General features: G+C 40.3%; 3 protein-coding genes across 6 annotated transcripts; 2 read left to right on the forward strand and 1 right to left on the reverse strand.

Annotated features, from left to right (window-relative positions):
• Positions 1–2,437: 2,437 nt before the first annotated feature.
• trip13 (thyroid hormone receptor interactor 13) lies at positions 2,438–9,897 on the reverse strand. Of its 3 annotated transcripts, none has more exons than XM_085473657.1 (14): positions 9,832–9,897; positions 8,603–8,686; positions 8,159–8,318; positions 7,938–8,064; positions 6,393–6,448; positions 6,200–6,290; positions 6,037–6,109; positions 5,881–5,944; positions 5,714–5,800; positions 5,469–5,575; positions 4,779–4,932; positions 3,622–3,734; positions 3,458–3,527; positions 2,438–3,382 (listed from the first exon to the last, which is right to left on the reverse strand). In XM_085473657.1, the coding sequence occupies exons 2-14, from the start codon at positions 8,674–8,676 to the stop codon at positions 3,287–3,289; spliced, it is 1,272 nt and encodes a 423-aa protein (XP_085329783.1). In that variant the 5' UTR covers positions 8,677–8,686; positions 9,832–9,897; the 3' UTR covers positions 2,438–3,286. The 3 variants fall into 3 exon arrangements, with proteins under 3 accessions (XP_085329783.1, XP_085329782.1, XP_085329781.1); XM_085473656.1 differs by lacking the exon at positions 9,832–9,897 and adding an exon at positions 9,102–9,162; XM_085473655.1 differs by lacking the exon at positions 9,832–9,897 and adding an exon at positions 8,893–9,020.
• On the forward strand, positions 9,164–16,936 carry brd9 (bromodomain containing 9). 2 transcript variants are annotated; one of them, XM_085473654.1, is made up of 17 exons: positions 9,166–9,329; positions 9,860–10,080; positions 10,463–10,600; positions 10,688–10,817; positions 10,911–10,968; positions 11,727–11,871; positions 11,983–12,093; positions 14,231–14,418; positions 14,595–14,727; positions 14,857–14,932; positions 15,047–15,142; positions 15,235–15,367; positions 15,455–15,566; positions 15,676–15,732; positions 15,839–15,944; positions 16,371–16,541; positions 16,648–16,936. In XM_085473654.1, the coding sequence occupies exons 1-17, from the start codon at positions 9,281–9,283 to the stop codon at positions 16,746–16,748; spliced, it is 2,025 nt and encodes a 674-aa protein (XP_085329780.1). In that variant the 5' UTR covers positions 9,166–9,280; the 3' UTR covers positions 16,749–16,936. The 2 variants fall into 2 exon arrangements, with proteins under 2 accessions (XP_085329779.1, XP_085329780.1); XM_085473653.1 differs by having other exon boundaries at positions 9,164–9,329; positions 14,595–14,932.
• A 3,163-nt stretch (positions 16,937–20,099) lies between these two features.
• zdhhc11 (zDHHC palmitoyltransferase 11) lies at positions 20,100–25,908 on the forward strand. The gene is made up of 11 exons (XM_085473658.1): positions 20,100–20,370; positions 21,223–21,441; positions 21,860–22,038; positions 22,168–22,269; positions 22,368–22,492; positions 22,574–22,729; positions 22,835–22,953; positions 23,033–23,082; positions 23,169–23,232; positions 23,335–23,404; positions 25,139–25,908. The coding sequence occupies exons 1-11, from the start codon at positions 20,347–20,349 to the stop codon at positions 25,279–25,281; spliced, it is 1,251 nt and encodes a 416-aa protein (XP_085329784.1). The 5' UTR covers positions 20,100–20,346; the 3' UTR covers positions 25,282–25,908.
• The last annotated feature ends 750 nt before the right edge of the window (positions 25,909–26,658 follow it).

The following is a 26,658-nucleotide window of genomic DNA, read 5'->3' on the forward strand; positions in this document are numbered from 1 at the left end:
AGCCCAATCGCAGGACACATTCCACGCGCTATATAAATATTAATTTACTACAGCAATGTCTCGCTCAGTGTGAAGCTAATGTTTCTGTTTTGTAAATGTTCCTCGGTCGTGCAAATCCTTTAAGAAATCAAGAAAGGTGTTACTTTGATCTTTTGCGTGGAAACCTAGACACAAACTGTTGTGATACACTCTGCTGTCTCCTCCACGTGCTGCTGTCACATCACAGTCTTGCACTTAAACCTTGTTGTTGGAGAGCTGCGTGGATGAGCATGTATTCTCAGAGCCACTGAAACATGTTATTCTTTCTGAGGGTGGTACTGTATGATAGCGTCCCACTTTTACTGCCATACCTTTAATGTGCAGCAGTATAGCTCTTTCTATCAGTGTGACTGCTATATGACTCCTCAAAGACGCAGAAATCTTAGATCACTGTCTGCGGTTGACAGGACGAGTCGACATTTGCATAGCTCATTGATGGCAGCTTCCTTTGATCCTACTTGCTGCGCCTAATTATCACAATTTCTTCATGCAGCCCGGCTCCGAGGATTCAGTCTCTTTACAAGGTATCTCTCCTTCATCCTCGTTCTCCTACGCCTTCTAACATCCTGCTTAAATGGATGACAAACATATGGGGTACAGAAATCTCAACAGACTCGAGAAACAACAATTGTTCATAATTTCTGACAGGACAGTCTTGACTGGGAACAGATACAGAGAGAGAGAGACAGAAAGAGCACGCTGCGGTTTTCTTCTGAGGGAAATGTTCATTTGGATAAAAGCACTAGTTTATGATCAAAGGCTGCCATGTAGAAGAATTGAAAAGCCAACACTGCTTCGGCTTTATGGGCTCTCAGTATGCATTTGTGCAATGGATGTGGATTACCACGCTGGCAAAGGCAAAAAGTATTTCTAAACTAACAACTGAGTATCACACTTTTAGACCAGCAATGTAAATCATAACCTCTTAAAAACTCAGAGGAGATGAGTGATAATTTCCATAGTTCGTGTGCAGCTTGGCTCACTTTCCTCTTACCGCGCATATAAGTAAGAGTGTAAGTTAACCCCCACCCCTCTATTTGAATCACCATTGGCACATAAAGGTATATTCCATTGCTTTCAGCAATGTACCTGAACAACGGTTGAGAGGATAAACATCAGACTGTTTGTTTTGTTTGGAGTTTTCTGACATTTTAAGTCTGCTTGAAACAGTGATAAAATCCCCATAACAATAAGGCTTTTGACTTTTCTTCCTTCTCCGGCTTGATTGCCTTTTAACAGCTGCCTGCTTTTGGAGAGACTACAGTGAAAAGAAAAAGGCCTGCAGACAGAGCAATTATGGTTTTATTTACCATGCCCGTTCTTACAGCTCTCCCTTTCTCTACTACCCCCTTTTTCTCTGACCTTTGTAATCACTGATCAGATTAGAGACAAGTTGAGCTCCCTCATGTGATTCATCTTACTCAAAAATTCACTGACAAATAGATATAATGGGAGCCAAACAATTAGGTATAAAAGATAACATGGCACTAAAGGGGCAATTCACACAAATGCAGTCTTTATGCATGAGGGGAAATCCATTCTGGGTTGGTCTTAATTATAGCATAAATCTTCGTTTTTTTCCATCTTAATTATAGACCTTTGACAGCATAATCAAATCCACCAATAAAATACTTACAAGCTTAATAAAACACGCAGTAAAGGTCACTGTAAAGGTGACAGTGTTATGATTGAGCAGGTCTGGAGCGTGCAAATGAAGACAAATCCAACATTTGCTTTCCTTTTACATTCAGGAACAGCCTACAGGATTCACCTTTGAAGTGGAATGAAAAAGCTGTTGCCAGCAACAAACAAAGGGCACATTGTTTGAAGCCGGCAGCTGACATGCAAAGCAGCAGAGCATTCACAGAATGCAAAACATGTTCATACGAACAACGAAACCACCGATCTGTTCGTATAAACTGTGTACAGGAGTGACGCATTTCAAACTCAGTCATCTTTCAACCTTTTGGTTTTTAGTCCACAGTGGAAGACCGCAACATGTAAGAGCTCACAGTCCCAAATCATAACCATGAATCACTTTAAATTCCCGTGCATGGGCCTGTATCATAAAGGAGGAATATTAGGTAGAACTGCTCTTTTGTTGCTTTGTTGTAAGGTAACATTTGATATTTGCAGGACTTTGTTGGTAACCCTCCCAAAAAAACCCCATTGTTCATCTAGTTGATACAAGCTTACCACAAGATTATATGCAATTAGCTTTTATTGCCACCTTATCGTGATCCATCTTGTCTTATTGCCCTTTCTGAGACAACCATGCAAATCAGAATCTGTAATAAACTGAATTCTGTTTATGTCTAGAACTGCATTACAGCCTCATTGCGCCCCCAAGTGGTGGACGTAGTGTATTAAAATCTCCAAAATGCATCAGACACTGCAATCAGGAAACAATGCTGTTTATTACAAGTTTATATACAAAATTAAACCAATAAACAACAAACCCAGATAGTTTAAATTGGATTTATCACATTCATTTATAAAAAAAACAAACAAACAAACATGCGAACAGAGCACAAAGCAGATTGTATGTGAAGGGTAAAGTCCACTCACGTTTTTGTTTTGTTTTTTTGCATCAAGTGATTCATGCACAGGCATAAACCCCCTCTGTAGGGGACGCAGCCAGCTGAGCTTACAAACTTGTCAGGTGAAATAAGCGACCTTGAATGGGACCAATTAACAAGAACACATAATAACACATACAGGTTAACCGTTCATAACAAACAGCAACATGTTTACTATATTTTGGATTTGTTGTCCGGTGAGTCTGTTGGCCCATTGTGGGACTCACAAGCTGTCATGTCAGCATAGCTACACACTGACTGATCTAATGTCTGTGCACAAATAGTATAGGTTTAAAAAAAGAAAAACAAAAAGAAACAGTTATGGTTAAAGCAACAAATATTAAATACTTTGGAAGTGAGAAAAGAGTAAACATATTTGTTAATAGCATATAAAACAAAGAAAAATTCAAGCATTGGGGGCTACAACTTAAAATTACAATTCCTCTGTCGACATAGATATGGTCTTGGTAATTTAAGAGAGTAGCACCAGAAAAATTACCTGAATAAACACTTTTGTGTTACAGCACTTGTTAAAATAGCATTTGTGTGTATGTATATTGAATGTAGTGCTGACAAATGAACTGATTAAGCTCTATAAAAAAGATGTTTTATAGGTTTTAAACCACAAACAAGGCACAATCAGTCAGCCTGTGGGAATTTCAGCAGGTTCAGATACCATTGACCAAGTTAGCTTTTTCCTCCTTCTGTTTTTCCACAGCTTGGCCCATAGCCTCCAGAAACCTCTCAAGCGTTACTGTTGGTGTCTGCAAGACAACAAACCATTTTAAAAAGCCCATGTGAATCGTATGTTTGTCAGGAGAAAACAATCAAATACCTACCTTTACAAAGAGTGCATGGGCTATAAATGGTAACTTCCTGAGTGCTCTTCCGCTCAAACCTTTGCTTTTTCTGAAAAGAAAAAGAAAAAACTGAGCATTGGCCTCCATCTCTTTTCGCTTCCCACACTCTGATTTAGATGCTGCTTATTGGAGTGCGCACTTACATAGCAATGTTCCTCAGGTTTAGACTGTGTTCGGACACCTCACTCTTTGCAAAGCCCATCGTCTCGAGCTCAAACATGGTAAACAGTTGCTGCCGGGGGTAGATGATCTGGCACTGTGTACATCCGAGATCACAACTCAGAGACGTGTCGGAAAACAAAATTGCATTTTATTTACATAAGCTGAATTTTAAAAGTGCCTCTTGTGATTTTTCTGTCAAGAAATTTCTGCAAAAAACCTAAATACAGGAAGAATGTCCTGTGTGAGAAAACTGAGAATTAATGTTAATTTAACAGCTAGTCACTGGCCCGTACAGACCTTTGCACATCTGTAGTCCTTTGCCGCACTGCGATTACAAAGCATACGTGACTTTGGGATGTTTTTAGCTCAAATTTTTAATTTACACTTGGTGGTCTGTTCAGATTGGATCACGTTCACAAAATAAACAAACCGCTCTGGAGTTCCTTTGGAGACCACCTCCTCCAAAGGTTCTCGTGGGGTTGTTTTGTTTTGCACCTGGATGCACTTATTTGCATCCAAATATGTCACATTTGACCTCTGACCTTACTTTTACATTTCACATCTTTCAAGTTGACCCCATTTCAAGAGAATGAGCTGCCTAGTTAGATGTGTACTGTAGTAAAATATCATATTATACAACATCATAACAAGCCCAAGTTACAAATCAGTACCGCTTCGCTTTCCTTAAATATGCTTAAATTGTATTTTGCACCATGACTTTTTTTTTTTTATTGTTCTATCAATATTTTGTTGGAATAAACTGCTATATGTACATTATGTAGCCCTTTTATCAAGAGCAGTTTACAGTGTCTTCATTCAGTTACACAAACACTCATACAGAGATTGCAAGGTACAATGCCTGGCACTGGACAGCATGGTGTGCACTGCACCAGATGGCTGCCATACGTATGTAACATTTCAGGAAACTGACATTCGTTTCCTACTGGCAAAGTGCTCTTTTTGGTCAGGTGGTTACTACACAATATGGTGACATCATAATATCTATTATAGACCTGTATGCCAAGTTTGGTTGCCCACCTCGTGACCGTGTAGTTGCAATTTTAGATGGAAAAACATTTAAGTCAGATGTGTTTCACTTTAGAAGTGGAAATAAACTGCTGCCAGATTACTGGATTACCTTCATCAGCTCCTCCAGGCAGGAGAGGTAGATGTTGTAAATGCCTTTTTCAGATGGCGGTCCGATGTACTGCTTGATATCAGCTCTGTCTACAAAGGCCAAGTCGATTTTTTCTGTCACATTGGAGGTCGTCAAGATCACTACATTGGAATGTCTGAAATATCAGCCCAATAGCCAACACAGAACAACTTGTTTAAAGTAGGACATAATAAGTAAATAATCCATCCATCTACTTTCTGTCACTCCAAGTTTGGGTCAGTAGCAGTTTTAGCAGAGAAACTCAGACTTCAGTCTCCACAGCCACCCTAAAAGGTTACGTCTCATGGAAATGTTATGTTCCAAGTCAGCCAAGAGACATATTGTCTTCAAGTATGCCCCGGTTCTGCCTCAGAGCCTCCTGTTTAGATGCCCAAACCATATCAGCTGCTCTTTTCAATGTAGAGGTGTAGCAGCTCAGCTCTGGGCTCCTCCTCTGTCTTAAAGGGAGAACCAAGATACCCTACAGAGGAGGCTCATTTCCACCACTTCTCTCTGCAATTCCAATCTTTTGGTCTCTACTGAAAGCTTTTAACCATGTGTTAAACAACAGCTTCATTTTCACACTGCTCTCTCTCCACTACAACAGACTAGTACAGAGTCGATCTCTAATTTAAAACAAATAAAATCACTAAGAAAGGTTTGCATTCTGACCGTTTGATCTGGTCCAGCTGCGTGAGGACCGAGTTGACCACACGAATGGCATCAGAAGGCTCTGTTCCTGCCTGGCAGGCATTTCTTGCTGCTGTCAAACTCTCCACCTGTTCACAAAAGAGAAACCGTTTCAATCACACTTCAACTTAACAAAGTACAACCAGTTGGCAAGAAGTTCTCCTGTCTTAGAGAAACATAAAAGACACAGAAGCAAATCAAAATGAAATAAATACACTTCATTTTACCTCATCAATCAGAACAAACACAAGAGCGTCTTTGTCATCAATCAGCTGTTGGATCTTTTGAAACATCTTTGTGACCAGCTTGCCACTCTGTGAAAAATAGGCATAATTAGCTACAGGAGACAATACAAGTAACAAAAACATTAAAAGAAAAAAAGACCCAGGTGTACCTCTGAGAACCACTTTGAGAACAAACTGTGGCTGTTTATCTCAACAAATTGGCCATATAAATACCTGCAGGGGAGAAAAAAAAGGTGTATTTGGAAATGAAAAGTGCTGGTGTAGTCATAGCTGGAGCGGTTTCACTAGAATGAGGACGATCTTACCGACTTGACAGTCTGATTGACAGTTTCTGGGCGAGAGCTTTGCACAGTGATGTTTTCCCTGTGCCTGGAGGTCCTGAATGTGGGCAAACAAAGAGAGACAGTCATTACTCTTTGTTCCAATGTAATAACAATCACTGTAGCAATTCCCTTCTTAAATATTTACCATGAAGCAGAACAACACGATTCCATGAAATCAGGTTGCTGTCAACATTTTTGTCTGAGAAATAAATTGTTGTTGTGACATAATCCAGGAGCTAGAGAAAAGGGGAAATAAGGTAAAGTTAAGAAGCATTAGGTTACACATCAGGCTATTTGATCATTTTTCCTAATTCCTAAACAGCTGTAATTTATTTTACCTGAGTTTTGACTCCAGTTTCATAAACCAGACTTTCCCAAATCCCATGAAATTCAGCTGTTAAAAAGAAAAAAGCAACTTAACATATATAATAGAACAGAAAATGCTTATGAGCTGCAAGAAAAAAAATATCATCCTCAGTAGCACAATATGCTCACCAAGCTTTACACCCACAGATCTCGAATGCTAAACCAAGATTATTTTATTTTTATCCCATAAAAAGAAGAAATAAAAAGCAGATGCTCCACCAGCAACATAGCAGCAGGATCTTGAGGCCTGTTTGACAGAAACATGTAGCCTGTACATTTGTAACAAGAACATCATAATGTAAAATACTGATACATTTGCAAAGTAGGTTTTGGTCATGCTGGATTCAAACACACAAATGAAATCCCAATTTTGATACTAGCAAAAAGTAAAGAAACGTTTAAATAAGCGCTAGATTTTCACAATTCTTTCTGCTGTATAATACTCATTCCTACTCTTAATATGATCCATAAACATTTCAGCACAGACCTTGTACCATGAAGATACAAAAATGTCATTTAAAAAGATTTTGGTTAAAATATGTCAGTTTGTAACTCAATGCAGGAAGATTGCAGGGTCACATGGATCCAATATCTTCTCCCCCTCCTTTTTTAAAGCTGCGTTGGAGACGTATCGTGACCATCAATCATTGCTCTCCAGTCCTTTACTGCCTGTTAAATGAGATGTTTTTTCTGAGAACCTCCTGATGATAGATGTTGCTGGAACATACCCAAACGACCATTTCCATCCTACATACATCCTATATTATACTATTATCCTCCACTATACGCAGATGGCGTCACATTGACTGTCCAAATATCTAATAAAAAAAACAAGATGGTCCACAGAACAATGAAAAGAAGATCCAGCATCTGGTGATACAGTCCTCTAAAAACAACCTTGACCTTAATGTTAAAGAGACCAAAGAAATGATGTCTATATTGCTGAGGACTTGATTTGGTCTCTTTATCTCCCGTCTGATAAAGAAGGCCTAGTGTCGCCACCACTTCATGAGGCAGCTGAAAAGGGCCCATTTGTCACAAAACAAGTTTCTCCACTTCTCCAGCTTCACCACTGTACAAATATTATAGCATTATTTTCCATGTTCCCATCTTACAGTTTGGTACAGCAACTCTGCCTTGGCTGACGAAAGGGCACTGCAGAGGAAAGTCACAGCAGCTGAGCGTACTGTTAGCAATCAGCTACCTGTTATTAGAGATATCTACCAAAAAACACTGACACCAAGTGTTTTTGAAATGCCACCAAGGCTCATTTTTTCCTTTCTCCACCCCAGGACAGTAAATTTCTCATGTCTCTATAACAATATGTTGCAAAGTCCTTTATGAATGACTTATTAAATGCATAGTCATACACTGTTTTGCACACAATCACTAGACCAGAAACTGTCACACACTGCCAACAACAACAACAACAACTGCAACCTACCTATAAGAGACAATTTATTGCACTGGTTTTGCTTTAATGACAGTAAAGCGAATTAAACTGAACGCAGTGTTACCTGCAGGCAGCAACCAGTGGTTTGCTGCTGAAAGCTCCTCATCCTCCTCCAAAGTGAGCATGCTAGGTCCATCTTCGCTCAGTGTGAAGATGTGAAAAGAGACACAGCAGTTCTTCAAATCAAGGGGCTGAAAGGGAGAATAAAAATTAATAAGTATAAAGCTTTACTAATACAATGATACTGCAGAGCTTTCATCCCCAAAACAAACTGAAATAACAGACCTGTGTAACTATTTCTTCTAGATCAGCTATAACCACAGATGCCACATGCTTCTGAAGGAAGTCATCGTCAAACTCTGTCCATGCGTAGTTTCCAAACACCATGCTGTGACAGTTCAGTAAACTCTGAACATGCATTTTCACCTCAGACCGTTTAGCTGTGCTGAAATATGAAACACAAATCACAAATCACAAGAAGGCATGCGTGTATATATCTAGCTTCTGGCTGGTACTATGACAATACCATTGCTGATTTGTTTTAAACAAACGTTATCATCAGACATGACTTGAAACATATTTAAATCTTTGGTGGAAAAAAATGAGTCATTTGAGTTCAAAGGGTCAAAGTAAACTAAAGGAGGCATTTTAGCTTTTCATGTCCTTTATCACCTGTGTATGGGTTTGACCTAATAACTTCACTGTTTACACTAGGATTAAACTACCCACCTGTCAGATTTAACGTGAACTTCCACATGGATTTTTGGTGTGAGGTTTCCCGTCTCCATCCTGTCATCCTCCATTGCCGAAGAACTGTGAACACCAGAGCAATAACTGCGGCTTTAACAACAGCAAGTCTCAGAGAGCTTCTGTATTTTATTAAGTACTGAACCAAAACCCATCACTACATCGCGTTAGCAAGCTAGCTAACCCGGGTAAGGCTGTAAACGTGAGCTAGCTAACCCAGCTGCCTCATTTGAACAAAATAACCTGCTGAGGTGACAAAACAAAACCCAAACCTTAAAACATTAGCGTCGTCAAACTGTTTAGTCGTATCAATCAAACATCTGGTGTATTTTTACTATCAACCGTGTGCTGCCGATATTTATGAGTCGAATTCCGCGCGTTTTGTTTAAACCGGAAATACGACAGTAGTTTTTGTAGCGTCACATCTGCCCACCGTCTCTCTTGGTTTTTTTTGTTTTTTTGATACAGCTTGTAAACTCACTGTCTGACCCATACTCCGGAACAGTAGGAGGCGGTAATGCTGCTTTACGTTGGTTGCCAACCGCCGTTAAACACAAAGAAGAAGAAGAAGAAGAAGACCGTCTCTCTCACAGCTAGGCTAACGCTAGCGACCAGTGTTAATTGGAATAAATTTACGACTTTGAGAATTTGAACAGAAACATGGGGAAAAAACATAAGAAGCATAAACCGGAATGGAGAACAGTTGACGGTACATTAGAGCACATTTTATTTGCACACCGAGCGCTCACTGCAGCGTCGCTTTTGTTCTAGCTAGCATTATGTTAGCTAGCATTAAAACTGACAGAGTTTAGTTTATGTATAGTAGCTCCATTCATTCATTCATTCATCTACTGGTGGAATTATGTATAGCTAAAATCTCGCATTAATCACTTTGCTGCATTACGTTGTATACTATGTTCTTATTGTTGTTTGTTTTACGTTATAAATTATTATAAAACACTTCTAAAAATTACAAACTGTATTTGGGTTGTAAGTAGGAAAAAAATACATACATACATAAAAAATAAACAAAGAGATTATTATGCCTTATATTTTATATAAACCAGAGAGCTTATTATGCCTTTTTTTTTATATAATAACCAGTTTGGCGTGTAAAGTCCTTCGTTTTTTTAAAAGAAAATCTGCATGTTAATGTCAACTTCTTTCATACTGCCCTTCTACTTTGTCACTGCTATTGCCTGACACAATACCTTTACCAATTCTTCGTTTTGGTTGTAGACTATGAGGACAAAGCTCTTGAGAAGCCTCTGAAGCTTGTGCTCAAAGTTGGAGGAAGCGAAGTGACTGAACTCTCTGGGTCCGGCCATGACTCCAGCTACTACGATGACAGATCAGACCACGAGCGAGAACGTCACAAAGAAAAGAAGAAAAAGAAGAAGAAAAAATCTGAAAAGGATAAAGACAAATATGTAGATGATGAGGAGAGAAGGCGAAGAAAGGTTAGGTAGCTGAATTTCGTTCTTCTGCGTGACTAATGCACCATTTACTACTTTTAAGTTGTTTGTTTTTTAATTGGCTTTCATTTCATTGGGGTGGCTGTAGCTCAGGAGGTAGAGCAGGTCATCTACTGATCGGAAGGTTGGTGGTTTGATCTCTGGCTGCTCCAGTCTGCATGCCATATATCTTTGGGCAAGATAATGATACTGATGCTCTCTGATGCATCCATTGACGTATGAATGTTTTTGATCGGTAGATTGCACTTAAGTGTCAAAGACAGTGCTTGTGTGAATGAGGCTTCTTGTATAAAGCGTTTTGGGTGCTCTGGGAGAGTAGAAAAGTGCTATATAACAATCAGTCCATTTACTATTTACCATTTCACAGGAGGAGAAAAGGAAGAAGAGGGAGCGGGAGCAGAGTGAATCAGAGGCGGCAGCAGTGACTGTTGCTAGTAGTAGTAGTGGTGGTGGTGGTGCTGGACCTGTTGAACCATTCACACTGTCAAAAAGTATTGGATTGGAGGTGATAAAACTTAAATCTTAAGATTGTGACCAATAAATTATTATGGTTATTTTTGACAAGTTGTTTACATTCTGTGTGTCTCTACAGCCAGAAGAGAAAAAGAAGAAGAAAGAACGGTTTGAAATAGAGCCCGAAGGGGAGGAGTTTCACCCCACTGTGAAGGTGGACGTAGAACAACCAGGAGACAGGCCAGTCAGAGCGTGCCGGACACAGCAAGGCAAGACTACCTGTCTATAAGCGCATACAGTTTTTACAAGCATTTTATATTTGGGCAAAAATTTACTTGTAAGTTTATGTTTGCCCGATTTAGAGAATGAGTCCACACCACGGCAACAGCTGCTAGAACACTTTCTGAGGCAGCTGCAGAGGTAAGAACAGTGTTGTCTGTTTACAGCAAAATCTTCCAAATGCAGGCACCGCAGATACCTTCATTGCATTTGATCCCCTCAAATGAAAGCTGAGTCTACACATTATGTCCATGTCCATTATGTAACTATAACTAGAAAATGTTTCGGTAAACAGGTTAAAAAAAACAGAACTTGTGTCAGTGTCCAAATATATGTGGCCCTAACTGTACATATTACGATGAGCGCAGTCCACAGTAGTTCTGTTTCCTTTTTTATACCAGTAGGTTAAAAATGTCAGTTTTGCATGTGTCTTTTCCCACAGTCCACTTGGCAGATTAGCATGATCTTAGATAAACACATATATTCTCTTAGAGAGGGAGGTTCGCATTACTTTCCTGCTAATAATGTTCTAAAAATAGAGCATTTTGCATTTGCTGTTCTGTCGTGGAACACCAGCATGCTACATTTTGAACATGGCCAATAAATATCGCTCCTTTGACATGCTTTCAAACATTAACCTAGCAGATAATGAATTATTATTCTTTTGAAGAACTGAGGGGAAGCCCTGTTTGTTTATCACAGATTACAAAATGTGGCATGTGAATAAGGCTACATTATGAAATTCTTTGTTTGATAAAAGCACAGCAAGATCCATTAATAATGACCATTTTGACCTGAAAGATAACATTCTTGATCAGATCAGAACACTGGACACGTCTAAACAAGTCTAAAAGCTGGTGCTTTCAATAACATTGATGGTGTGTCTCTCATCTTTCCAGGAAAGATCCCCATGGGTTCTTTGCATCTCCAGTAACAGATGCAATCGCTCCTGGTTACTCAATGATCATCAAACATCCTATGGACTTCAGCACCATGAAAGACAAGAATAGAAACAATGACTATAAAACAGTAACAGAATTTAAGGTGAGGGTGCCTTTAACATCTAATTGTGAATTAGATTTTCTTCCCAGCTTAAAGATGTTGGGCATTAAACCTGCAGCCTTCATAGTTGACTGAACACTTTTTGTTCCTCAGGCTGATTTTAAACTGATGTGTGATAATGCCATGGTATACAACCGACCAGAGACTGTCTACTACAAGGCTGCAAAGAAATTGCTTCACACAGGATTCAAGATGATGAGCAAGGTAACACGGTCAAGCAAACCAAAGGCAAAAACACTTTATTCATTTGTTATAACAACAGTGTATGATTGTTGTTGATGTGTACATTATATTGTTGTTTTATAAAGATAAAACAGCACAGCAACAGAGATCACAAAGGAAGTTATTAGCAGTCAAATCATGTTCCATACACAGTTATGGAATATATTCAAAGTGCTGATATTTTTAGTAGCAGAGTTGTACGACTCTCACATACAAATAAAACTGATTTGGGTGTTGCAATCCAACGAATCACTCTGAAGATATACAGTGGGGCAAAAAAGTATTTAGTCAGCCACCGATTGTGCAAGTTCCCCCACTTAAAATGATGACAGAGGTCAGTAATTTGCACCAGAGGTACACTTCAACTGTGAGAGACAGAATGTGAAGAAAAAAAAATCCATGAATCCACATGGTAGGATTTGTAAAGAATTTATTCGTAAATCAGGGTGGAAAATAAGTATTTGGTCAATAACAAAAATACAACTCAATACTTTGTAACATAACCTTTGTTGGCAATAACAGAGGTCAAACGTTTACTATAGGTCTTTACCAGGTTTGCACACACAGTAGCTGCTATTTTGGCCCATTCCTCCATGCAGATCTTCTCGAGAGCAGTGATGTTTTGGGGCTGTCGCCGAGCAACACGGACTTTCAACTCCCGCCACAGATTTTCTATGGGGTTGAGGTCTGGAGACTGGCTAGGCCACTCCAGGACTTTTAAATGCTTCTTACGGAGCCACTCCTTTGTTGCTGTGTTTTGGATCATTGTCATGTTGGAAGACCCAGCCTCGTTTCATCTTCAAAGTTCTCACTGATGGAAGGAGGTTTTGGCTCAAAATCTCACGATACATGGCCCCATTCATTCTGTCCTTAACACGGATCAGTCGTCCTGTCCCCTTGGCAGAAAAACAGCCCCATAGCATGATGTTTCCACCCCCATGCTTCACAGTAGGTATGGTGTTCTTGGGATGCAACTCAGTATTCTTCTTCCTCCAAACACGACGAGTTGAGTTTATACCAAAAAGTTCTACTTTGGTTTCATCTGACCACATGACATTCTCCCAATCCTCTGCTGTATCATCCATGTGCTCTCTGGCAAACTTCAGACGGGCCTGGACATGCACTGGCTTCAGCAGCGGGACACATCTGGCACTGCGGGATTTGATTCCCTGCCGTTGTAGTGTGTTACTGATGGTGACCTTTGTTACTTTGGTCCCAGCTCTCTGCAGGTCATTCACCAGGTCCCCCCGTGTGGTTCTGGGATCTTTGCTCACCGTTCTCATGATCATTTTGACCCCACAGGATGAGATCTTGCGTGGAGCCCCAGATCGAGGGAGATTATCAGTGGTCTTGTATGTCTTCCATTTTCTGATGATTGCTCCCACAGTTGATTTTTTCACACCAAGCTGCTTGCCTATTGTAGATTCACTCTTCCCAGTCTGGTGCAGGTCTACAATACTTTTCCTGGTGTCCTTCGAAAGCTCTTTGGTCTTGGCCATGGCGGAGTTTGGAGTCTGACTGTTTGAGGCTGTGGACAGGTGTCTTTTATACAGATGATGAGTTCAAACAGGTGCCATTCATACAGGTAACGAGTGGGGGACAGAAAAGCTTCTTACAGAAGACGTTACAGGTCTGTGAGAGCCAGAGATTTTCCTTGTTTGAGGTGACCAAATACTTATTTTCCACCCTAATTTACGAATAAATTCTTTACAAATCCTACCATGTGGATTCATGGATTTTTTTTTTCACATTCTGTCTCTCACAGTTGAAGTGTACCTCTGGTGCAAATTACTGACCTCTGTCATCATTTTAAGTGGGGGAACTTGCACAATCGGTGGCTGACTAAATACTTTTTTGCCCCACTGTACCATTAATTTAAACAATATTCAATCGACTGCAAATGTTGTTAACTAATGCTACTAGTAATGCAAACCTTGATGTTCTAAACCCAAAACTTGAGGATATACGTTTTTGCTTTGGTTAAAATATACAGTCACATGTTTATGGAATCGGTACAAATGCTTTACTACCAATATCATTGTTTATTATTGCTTTTCCATAAAAGTGGAATTTAAATATTGTGTCTTTTTTTTTTTTTTTCTTTCTACTCGTTGTCCAGGAACGGCTTTTGGCTCTGAAACGCAGCATGTCATTCATGCAGGACATGGATTTTACCCAGCAAGCAGCCATTTTGGGGGATGAAGACCTGACAGCTGACATTCCTCCTCCAGAGACAATCCACATTCCAATGGAATCTCCAAGGAAGCCCAGGAAGCAGCCAGCCAAGGACATGAAGGAAGTCATCAGGTATTCCCTGAACAGTGTCTACATTTCATGTCACCTTTACTTTTTTTGCGAACGTGTTCAGACTAACATATTCAGAGAAGACAGTGGGGAAGTGCTTGACACCGGATGCATTGTGAATCTTGTCACACAACACCTCGTCTGTATACTGATACTGTGTAACATTTCTGCCGTCTCAGTTACCTGTATGAACCAGAGGGAAACGCATGCAGCTTGACTGACAGCACAGCAGAGGAGCATGTTCTGGCGCTGGTTGAACATTCTGCAGATGAAGCTCACGACCGCATCAACAGATACATGCCAAACTCCAAGGTTTTACACTTTGAACACTTTTTATACAATCCAGTTGTATCCAATGTTTACACAAGTTATAGCTCTTTTTTATTATTAGAGCTGACAGCTTTTAAAGCGTTTAATTTACCCAGTGTTTTGCTTTTTCAGATGGGGTATTTGCGTAAGGAGTCTGACAGTTCTCTTTTGTATACTGTTGTAAATCAACTCGATCCTGATGCAGAAGGTTTGCTACCACTACACGGCCTTTTATATATCTACTAAAACCTTTTTATTTCTGCTATATCATTATAATATGTGATATCTCTGTAAGAACCCAGTTTGATTTATTGTTTTGCAGAGGAAGAGACCCATAAAGTGGATCTAAGTTCTCTGTCAAATAAGCTTCTGCCTGGGTTAACAACCCTGGGCTTCAAAGATGACAGGAGACACAAAGGTATGTGATAATATATATTTTCGTTGATTTACTTAATCTTAATTATTTTAAGTAGTTCGTGCTTTTTAACAAGTTTCTTTCTCTTTGTATAGTGACCTTTCTTAGCAGTGCCTACAACGTCCAGAGCCTCCAGAAGAACTCTGTTTTTGCAGACTTGTTACCTGATGAGATGGACATGCTCTATTCAGCCTATGGAGATGACACAGGGGTTCAGTGCGCTTTAAGGTAGGCGGTCATTTTTTTGATCGCACTGATAAATTATCCAGTTGTGGTAAGTTTTTCATTTTTGATCACCTGTTTTCACTACTTAAGTATACAGGAGTTTGTCAAGGGCTGCAGCGGTGTCACCAAGCATTGGGTTGACGGGCTCCTGGACAAGATGACCGCAGGCGATCACACAAAATCTGTCAATCAGATACGACAGGTATAGTCTCTTTTTTTTTCTTCTTCTTCTTTTTCTTTTTTTGCTTGCTTAAAGAAAAGTTTAGTTCCTCTGCTGTGTTTACGAAGCTTCTTTATTTGTAACATTTCAGAAGAGAAATATAATGCTGAAACCTGACGAAACCAAGTCGAACATCTGTGACATGCAGGTACGCTGTGGCTCATGAAAGGAGATACTATAATATGTTTTGATTATTGTTTTTCTTGTTTCAACTGAAATGATTGACTAATTCAAGCTGGATATTTTCTGTTCAGATGGCAGATGGAGCTGGCCTGGGAGAGGGGAGTTCGGTGCTGGATTTCATGTCAATGAAGACTTATCCAGATATGTCTCTGGATATCACCATGCTTAACTCATTAGGTGATTGTTCTCTATCAACATGCTGTATATACATTCATATTTCTATATCAGTAATTCAGATACAATGACATTTAGATAAGAGAAGCCAGGTAAATGTCATGTTACCATATTTGGAGTTGCTGGAATAAAGGGCATTATTTTCATGTAAACATGTTTACTATTTTTCAGCACATGCGGCAGCCACGTCTCCTTCATTGGCATAGAACAGAAATGCTGAATTTGCTGTTTCACTTTCTTTTCCACTGAATCTGTACTCAAAGTTTAGAGGAGCTTTCTGTGGGAAAAATGTATAATGTTCTGCTTAACAAAATTCAGCTGAATTGTGCAAGTTTTAGTTTAGTTTTTTATGGATATGCGCCCTTATTAAGGTCGCATGAAGTGCCCTTTAATTCCCGATAATGAAGCCATATTTTTTTTGTATATCAGGCAAAACGGTGAAAAAAGAGCCAGGTAATGAGGAGGGCCAGCAGCCTTTTGATGATGCTGATAAACTCCTGCAGGAGTTCCAAGAAGCGCAGGTGGATAGAGTTGGTTCCAGACCCTCATCCAACCTGTCCTCACTCTCTAATGCCTCCGAGAGGGACCAGCACCACTTAGGTATCTCCAGCAAATGCCTTCTTTTCCCTTTATTTTAATGATTATATGAAATGAGCTACTAGTGCCAGCAATACAACATAAGAACCATTTTTTCGTGCATCCATAGGGAGCCCATCTCATCTGGGTGTTGGGGACCAGTCTGAAATGGTTCATGATCCCTATGAGTTCCTGCAGTCTCCAGAGCCAGAGAACACGGCCAACGGCTGACCACACACTGCCGCACTGTTATCCTGTTGCTAACCACTCTGGCTACTCTGTTATGGACTGTTGAATTGCCGTGAAGAAAGCAGGAGCCTCAGACCTTTGTTAAAGACTGAACATAAGTGTACAGACTAGTGTGATTGTGTGTTTTTGTATGAGTTGCAGCACTTGAAAAATAAATGTTTGTGCCTGTGTTTGTGAATGTGTGCACTCAGTTATTAGACACAAATCTTTTACTTATTCTGATTATACACAGTGTTGTTAAAAAGCATTTGCCCTCTTTTTTTTGCATGTAAATGCAAAAGGCAGTTTTTAAATGCTTTTTTCATTTATTAGGGTAAAGAGCAGAATTCATGGTTCCAGCAATTAATCGTCCAGCCCCAGACGATAATACTATCACCACTATGGACTGCTGGTGTGATGTATTTTTGTGAAATTAGATGTTTTACTGCAGATGTAACAGGAATCAAACCTTCCATAAAGTTCTGCTTTTATCTGTGGGTTTTAAGTGGTGGAAATGAAGTTTCTCTAAAGGGTGGCTGGCCTCTCCCTTAGAGATAGGGTGAGGATTTCGGCCATCCGGACGTCAGAGTAGAACCTCTACTCCTGCACATTGAAAGAAGCCAGTACAGGTGGTTCAGGCATCTGACAAGGATGCCTCCTGGGTGAGGTGTCCTGAGCATGTTCCACCAGGAGGAGGCCTGGTGCAGACCCAGGACACGCTGGTGAAATCATATTTCCTGGCTGGCCTGGAGAAGGTGGCTGGGGGGGAGGGAGGTTTGAGCTTCTTTGCTTAGGCCGCTGGCCCTGTGACTCAAATTCAAATTTTATTTGTCACACACACACAACCATACACAGTATGACATGGGGGTGAAATGCTTATAGCTGTACAATGCCCGACCATTAAATGACAGAAGAAAAGTTTTACAATATTTACAATTTACAGTTTACTACAAAAATTTACAAATTAACTTAGGAATTTACAGTAAAGAATGTGCAGATAGCAGAAGAGATTATAAAGATAAGGATTATAAATGATAGGAATTATAGGATTATAGGAAATGTGTGGTGGTGACGTGTGTGAGAGTTCAGTCTTATAGTGACGTGTTTGGGAGAGTCCAGTCCTACACCTGGTTCAGGCCCCGAATAGCCTGGGGGGAAAAGCTCCTCCTCATTCTCTCTGTTTTGGCCTTAAGGGAGCGGAAGCGCTTCCCAGACCTCAACAGTGAGAAGAGTCCATTGTTGGGATGGGAGAGGTCCATCATAATCTTCCTAGCTTGGGACTTGCACCGCTTGGTGTAGATAGACAGCAGGTCAGGGAGCTCTGATTGAATGATGCGTTCTGCCGAGCGCACCACCCTTTGCAGATCTCGTCTGTCCTGCTTGGTGCTGTTCCCAAACCAGGTGCAGATGTTTGCCGTCAGGACGCTCTCAATGGTGCAGGAGTAGAAGTTCTTGAGCACCTTCAGTGGCAGATGGAAGTCTCTAAGTCTTCTGAGGAAGAAGAGATGCTGACGGGCTTTCTTAACCAGGGTGTTGATGTGACAGGACCATGACAGGTCCTGAGTGATGTGGACACCCAGGTATCGGAAACTGTCCACTCTCTCCACTGGCGTGCCACTGATGATGAGGGGTTTGTAATTCCTCGCCTGCTTTGTAGTGAAGTCCACGATCAGCTCCTTAGTCTTGCTGATGTTTAGGAGGAGGTTATTCTCCTGGCACCAGGTCTCCAGGTTCCTAATCTCCTCCAGGTAGGCCGTCTCGATGTTGTCGGAGATCAGGCCCACAACAGCAGTGTCGTCAGCAAACTTGACAATGGAGGTGGTGTCGGATGTGGCTACACAGTCATAAGTGTACAGTGAGTACAGCAGGGGGCTTAAAACACAGCCCTGAGGCACTCCATTGCTGAGTGAGATGGAGGGGGAGACTTGTTTTCCTACCCTCACTGATTGGGGTCTGTCTGTGAGGAAGTTGAGGATCCACTGACACAGTGATGAGCTGAGTCCTAGAGCCGTCAACTTGGTGAAAAGCTTAGAGGGAATTATTGTGTTGAATGCTGAACTGTAGTCCACGAACAGCATCCTAACATAATTCCCTCTGCCAGTGTCCAGGTGACTCAGGGATGTGTGGAGCAGGTGAGATATGGCATCATCTGTGGAACGATTAGTCCGGTAAGCAAACTGAAGTGAGTCGATGGTGGCAGGAAGTGAAGAAGTGATGTGATCTCTCATCAGTCTTTCAAAACACTTGGCCCAGATAAGTCACAGGGGCCGAGTTCTGTCATGGCATCCGATGCCATTTTTATTCAGTATTTTTCTTATTGTTGAATCATTAACTGAGACTAGTGAGGCCTGCAATTCTTTAGATGCTGTTCTTTTGTGATCTCCTGGAGGAGTCACTGATGTGCAATGGCTCTCACTGTGGTTGACTAGAAATGTTTAGTCTTTTTCGGAGATAGATGTCAATTACTTTCTCATCTGTTCTTCCGTTTCTGTAGATAGTGGTATGATGTCGTATGTGTTGCTTTTTGGACTTGTTTAGCTTGCTTTACCTTGTCAGATCGGTTCTATTTAAGTGATTTATTGATTCAATCACAATTATTTTAAAGGCGTGTGTGCGTGTGTGTGCGTGCGTGCGTGTGTTTGGGGGGGGGGGGGGGGTGCTAACTTTTTCATACAGGACCAGGAAGGCTTGAATAAATACAAATAAATAAATGTATAAATACAACTTTGTCTAATATTACAATTTGATTTATGATGTGAAGCATGTAAGTCTGACATCGCTGCAAAAAATAAGAAAACAGGAAGGGTACAAGTACTTTCTCACAGCACTGTATATACACTATGGGAGCACAAAAATAGGAAATGTCCGTGTTATCCAAATATCGTGCATTTGCAGCGAAAACGCAGTTTCAGAGTAACTGAACTGCTGAGGCCTCGGGTTTTCAGCATGGGTAAGCTTCCACCTGTAAGTTCTAACTGAGCAAGTACGCTGTTTGTCTCGGTGTGTTGGGGAAGTGAAACTGAAGCACTATGGGTGCTGCGACATATGCATTTAGCACGGTCTAATATGAGTTGAAAATAAAGCACGGGCTTTATTTTTGAAAGCAGAAGTACCCTGTGAGCACATGTCTGTCTGCAGTTCCTTCTTGTTCTGTGGAAGCATTGGTTTCAAATTCCCTGACACCTGTAAGTATTTAATAGCGCGTTTAATAGGCGAGTTGCATGCACATCATCTGGCGAGTCAAGGTTGACAAAGAAGAAAATACACACAAACACATGCACACAAAAAAGGGGAAAAGGGCAGGTATCGCGAAGAGAGCCATTGCGCATGCGCTGTCGCACAGTTTCCATAGCGCTGCACCGTCCTGCTGAGTGAGTTGATTCTTCTACTTCACGTCCTTCGGCTTTCACAAATCCAAGGACACCGGAGGACCGGTGTGCCCGTTTTACCCAACATACGGGAGCTTTAAAGTTATTTGTCGATGTTGTCGTGTTTTTATTTTCATGTGACTTTTACTCATAAGAAACACCTGCTTGGCTGACAAAGTTATGATGGGACATTAGGCGGTGAAAATCGAATGAACTGAAGAAAATGTAATGTTATGGTCGCTGTCGCAAGTAGAAAGGTAAGTAATTATGGGTTAAGACTAGTGTCGTCGTTATTATTATTAGTAGTAGTATTAGTATTGTTATTTTAACGGGTACAAATGGAGTCAGCTAGATTGATTGCAAATTAAACAGCCGGGTTGATCCACTAAAGCAACCATAAACTGATTGCCAGCTACTCGCTTTAGTTGTTAAGCAAAGCAGAGGCAACAAAACTAGCTGCCAGGAATACAGCTGGATGGCTCTGTTGCTTCTTTTTCAGATTTCTAATGCATAGATGAACAAGAACATAATTAACTGCCTTTTTTGCAGAAAGTCCAGAAACAATTGACCTTTTATGCTTTTTAAGTTAAACGGATTGCACAATTCATATGCTGTGCTAAGGGTAAGGCTAAAAGCAAAACATGTGATTGCAAGGCCTGTGAAAAAGAAGGGGATGTAAAAGTTTGTGGAAGTCACTTTAATCAGCTGTTTCCTGCAGGCTTTGCGACTGAGTCTCCGTTCTTGTTTATTTGCCTTTTTAATTTAGTGGCTGAGAAATTAATGCTGCTTTTATGAAGTTTAAAATGTAAGAAATGTAGTTCGTACTGCTCCTCAGTTACACTTCACTTTACTATCACACTGCAGTGCTTATATGTTTCTTTTTAATAAATATAAACCCTTGAAAGTAAACCAGAGTGGCTGGATCACTGTAGAACATCTAGCTGCACCTAATACAGTCTCGGTATAGCACCATCTGTGGATGAACAGTCACTGCCATTATGCTCAACTCATTTTCCTAGCTCATTTCCCCAGCAAATGTGGCCACACTCTGCCGGTACTCTACTTTTATGTGTACTCCACCCTGTCCTTATTCTTCTCTCGCACCATAGATGAACTGCTTCAGTCAGAGGTTCAGACAGACAGCTCCCATGCTTGGCAGCAGCAAAAATGAGCTTGTCCCCTCCAAGCCTCCCAGAAGGAACGGATGGTCGTGGCCCCCTCAAGCCTTCCAGGTGGTTGGGTGGTTGGTGTACAGCTATCTCACCATAGTCAGCTTTGGTATCTATATCCCGCTTCTGCCTCTGCCGTGGAAACATGTGGCCTATACTGTATCCTTAACACACAGCGGGTCTTTCTTATTTGAATATGGAGCAAACATTAGCCTGTGCTGGGTTTTTTTTTTTGTCTTTTTTTGTCTGTGCTGCTGAACAGGACAAGGATTTTGTTGTGTGGCATGTCTGTATGGGCTTCAGTCACACCCAGTGTGACAGACTTTCTTTTTCTGGCCCAAAAGACATAATCAGTGGCCTTTTTGTAAGCTGTTGAATGCCGCATGATGTCAACCACAAGAACAGTCAATGTCTTCAGTCTTTATTTCTCATGCACAAGACTTGTACAGCAGTTGTTCTCTCATACTAGTCCCACTTAATATTTTTTCACATTACTGCACATTTATCACACGCTGCAATATTCTTTAAGGGCGTTTAAAAAAAAAAAAAAAACTTCCTTGACTGTTGTTTTGTGCAGCTGATGGGCGTAGCGTTTATTGTGCACTTATTCGCACACATCGCAGTTCTCACTGTAGATCCAGCAGATGACAGCGTGAGGGCCAAGCAGAGCTATTCCACGCCGATGCCTCTCTTTGACCGAACAAAGCAACCGCATGTTATCCACGACCTGCACTGTTATCTTTGTGATGTGAATGTGTATGTATCCTGAGCAGCAGTCTCTAATGTTCATTTGCATTTTCAAATTGGCAGGTACCCTATCACAAATGAGGAAAAACGTTTTTTTTAATAAAGTGTAATGATGTAAAACATTAAATCTTCTTGCAGTGGCCCCAAAGTAAAACACTGTGGTGTTTGCAACAAGTGTGTGGAAGACTTTGATCACCATTGCAAATGGCTGAACACCTGTGTGGGTGGAAGGAACTACCGGTAAGTTGAAGTTTTTGGATTTATGAGCCTTATCGTTGCTGTCCACATGAAGTAAGACTTGCTCTATAAATTCATCGGTTTTCATGCATTACTTTCAGGTACTTCTTCTTGGCACTGTGCTCAGCTACAATAGGCGTCTTTCTGCTTATTGTGGTTGTGTTGTTCGTATTTATTCAGCATTATCTCAATCCGTACAGCTTACGGACTGCACCGCAGTTTGCCGGTGAGTGACCTGCAGTATAATCTTACCAAGTCGGTGGAAATTGCAGCACTGAAAGCTGTCCTTTGTTCCTTCTTTTCAAAGATGTGTCGGGGAATAGTACCTGGCTGATGTTTTTGCCGTTAGCTCCCATAAAGACGAGTTCAGCTGGTCTCCTAATACTATCCTTCGTAACAGTCATGCTGAGCACCACCTGCTTACTGCTGCTAAGCCATCTGCTGGGCTTTCACCTTTACCTCTGTAAGTGAATTTTGGAGACATACATGTCATAAGGTTATTTTCCCCTCTTCCAGTGATTAAGCCTCACTATATCCTGTGGTGTTTGCTCCTCACTCTGGTTTATAGATCATAAAGGCATAAGCACGTATGATTATGTTAAGCTGCAGCGGCAAAAAGAAGCAAAGAAACGAGACGTCGAAGCAGGAAATGGTACTCGTAATGCAAAAACTCATAAGGCTCCACAGGTCAGGCTTCTTTTCTGCCTCTGTTATTCACCTGTTTAGTCTATTGTATTCAGTAGCTTTGTTTTTTTTCTTTTAATAGAACCAAGAGGCCTCAGTTGACTGTGAGCCATCATTGTCACAACGTTCAAGGTAAAATATTTCCTTTCTGTTTTGTAACGCTTCTTTTAAAGCTGTTTGTTTTAAAAAATAGTAATACCTCTCTGGCTTTCTTGAAGTTCTTGCAAATTTCATGATAAAAATCCGTTCACCAGCCGGCTTTCGGAGTCCATATGCACAGAGGTAAGCATGTCTGCTTATATCTTCTTTGATTGATTTATGATGGATCTAATTTGTGACACATTAAAGTGTTCGAGGGTTTGTTTATGTTTTGTTTTTTTATAGCTGGAAAACTTTAAGAAATCAGAGAACAAATTCCGTTATGGTACAGAAAATCCCAGTGAAAATATAGCAAGTAAGTATTCATCTGTACTCTTTACCAATGAGCTCTTTTATACTTTACAGTTACTTTATACTTTACACTTTTTGTAGGTAGGCGTTTTCAATAACTCTTACACAAATAATAGCGCAAATATTTAATCAGCCAATCACATGGCAGCATCTCAGTGCATGTAGACATGGTCAAGACAACCTGCTGAAACATCAGAATTAGGAAGAAAAGTGATCGAAGTGACTACACGTGTAGCATGGTTGTTGAGGAACTGCTGATCTGCTAGGATTTTCGCGCATGACCATTTCTATGTTTTATAAAGGATGGTAAGAAAAAGAAAATATCTATTGAGCACAAGTTTTCTGGTTGAAAATACCTTGTTGATGCCAGAGGTCAGAGGAGAATGGCCAGACTGCTTCAAGCTGATAGGGAGGCATCACTATCTGAAATAATCGCTTGTTACAACCAAAGTCTGCAGAAGAGCATCTCTGAATGCATCAAACCTTGAAGCAAATGGGCTCAGGAGAAGACCACACCGGGTGCCTCTCCTGTCAGCTAGAAATAGGAAACTGAGACTATAATTCACATGGGTTCACCAAAATTAGACAATAGAAAGCTGTGAAAACTTTGCTTGGTCTGATGAGTCTCAATTCTGTTGCAACATTCAAATGGTAATGAGTTTTGCACAGACACCATCAAAATAACCATGAGAGCATGGATCCAACCTACTTGTATCGACAGTTTAGGTTGGTGGTGTAATTGTGTAGGGCAGTGATTTCCAAAGTGTGGGCTGGGGCCACCTAGTGTGCTCCAAAGGAACTTGTAGGTTGGCCGCAGTAATAACAGAAATTCTGAAACTATGGACAGTTTCATATTTATATACATATATTGAAACTGGTAATAGAATGTGGTTAGTTTGTATTATTATTCATTACTCTGACCTACATTTACTCCTCTGGTATTGAGGTTTGTCCCAGTGACACATGGGTCACATATTGGCGGTAACACTTTGCATACGGGTTTGCATATGACTGAGTAACATTAGCAGTTTATAGCCAACAGCCTATGTTGTTGTTTTGTTTTTGTGTTGTTGTTTTTCAAATTAAAATTTCCATGAAAAGCATCACTTTCTCTTGTATTTTTATTAGAGTGAAGATTTAAGATTTTCTTGCTTTTAAGTTGGCCACAGTATTCTTGACTTTGTGAATGGCTGGTGTAAGGGATGTTTCCCTGGCACACTTTGGGCATTTCATCTTTTGATCGCTGCTTACAACAGAAAAATTATTCATGTTACAAAGCTCAATTCATCATCTTAAACCATGTACTCAAATCCAATAGAGCACCTTTGGGATGGGGTGGGACAGGAAGTTCACAATGCAACTGTGTGAAGCATTCATATGATAAGTATTTCCAGGATTTGTTGAATCTGTGCCACAAACAACTATGGCAGCTCTGAAGGCAAAAGTGGTTCAATCTGGTACTAGCAAGGTGTACCTAATGAAGTGTCCTATTGAGTGTATGTCAACTTCATTTACAAATATGAAACCCCCGCAAAGTATTAGAAATCTGCAGTATATGCATACTACTTCAGAACTGCAAACAATTATTGGAATTATTGCAGTAAAGTGTACAAGTGTTTATGCTGAGCGTAAATGAAGTGTGTTCTTCTACATTATCAGGTAAGTTTATTAGTATGTATTAGGAAAGACTGTCGGCACATGAAGTTTGTAAGTAATGCTTATCTCCTCTGTTTGACAGGGGGAATAGCTTTGAGGGACATCAAAAACTGGAAGCCTGACAATGATGAAGAGTCTCAGAGTGCCACTGTGAAGTCTGTTTGCAGTGTTCCTGGAGTGCAGGACCCTCTAGGCAGCTCAATCATGACTCCCGATGATATTTAAACAAACAGATGTCTGCGTGGTGGTGGATCAGAAGATGCTGCTCTCAGAAAATATTTATTTTGACATTATCAAAACAGAACAGAAAGGTTGGCTATTTACAAGAACAGAGTACTGTGTGGACCTTTGCACTTTTATATGACTGTTTTTTTTGTTTGTTTTTTTTTTTTTTTTTTTTTTTTGTATACCAACTGCATAACCTGACCTGTCATTGGGTTTCATTCATTTTTTTAATAATTTTGTTTGTTTGTTTTTTAATGACAACAGTTGAATTATTTAAAGCAATGTTTTATCTCACTGACTTAGTTAGCGAGGCAGGTCAGTCTCTGTTCCATTTCAGTTAGACAGATGTATTTTTGCATCTTTTTGAAAACTAAATATATCACGGTGTAGTTTCCTGTCCATTTCACTGATGGTAACATTTGAGAATCTTTCCGTTTTTATCTGATCACCAAAGAGAGAACCTTATATGTGAAAAATGTTTTGTCTAACTGTGAAGAGTGGAGCAGATAGTGGCCTGAAATAACACTTCAGCTCTCTGTTCCCTTTCTATGAACAACCGATTTTAAAGTTGACGATGTTAAGCACACCCTTTTTTGCTAAATATGACAGTAAAGAATATAAAAACCATGTTTGCTCTGTTATTTTATTTCTTAACTTCCAGTGTCTACATCATTTTACAAAATACAAATATGTATCTGACTATTTGCTTTGTTGACAATATACAGCATGAAAAATAGTCATACAGCTTTGACACACACCTAAAGTTGGAGCATTAAGGTAGGACTTTTTGGAATGGGTTACAGTTGAAGTCATACATTTTAATGAATGACAAAGGATGTTGCAGTTGCAAATCCCTTCAGTTTGCCAGCAGGAGGCTCCAGAAATGGAATTAGCAGTTTGTTTGTTTGTTTTTTAAACAATATGACTGTGTGGGTGTGTGAGCTTTCCTTTGTTTATTAGGAAATGTGCCATGTACACAGCCAACAGTTTACAGATTTAGTGGAGATGGTGCAAGAAACTGGCTCACTTTGCAACAATTGTCAAACATGTGAATGTCATTCTTACAACCACAGCCTTTAGCATCAAATTTCTCATTCTTCATGTATATATGGGTCAAACCACAGCTGTACCAGGCCTGCAGCTTGTGTATGCTGCTTTTGAAATCAATCAAAAGTAAGTTTTGGGGCACATTTTCACATACCCCGCACATGACTGCTGCTTGAAGCATTTGTCTGATTTAGTCTGCCTTTTTCTCTAAAAAACAAAAAAGCCACTAATCATTATGTTTCTTTTGAGACTTGTTGTTATTGCATTTTTTTTTCAATTACACGTTTTATTTAAGAATATATAATAAATGGATTGTTGCAGGGAGTTTTA

The sequence above is a fragment of the Copadichromis virginalis genome, linkage group LG11, assembly GCF_057382275.1.
Source record: "Copadichromis virginalis isolate Kocher_CV1m ecotype Utaka linkage group LG11, C_Virginalis_male_GT1.1, whole genome shotgun sequence".
Lineage (NCBI taxonomy): Eukaryota > Metazoa > Chordata > Actinopteri > Cichliformes > Cichlidae > Copadichromis > Copadichromis virginalis.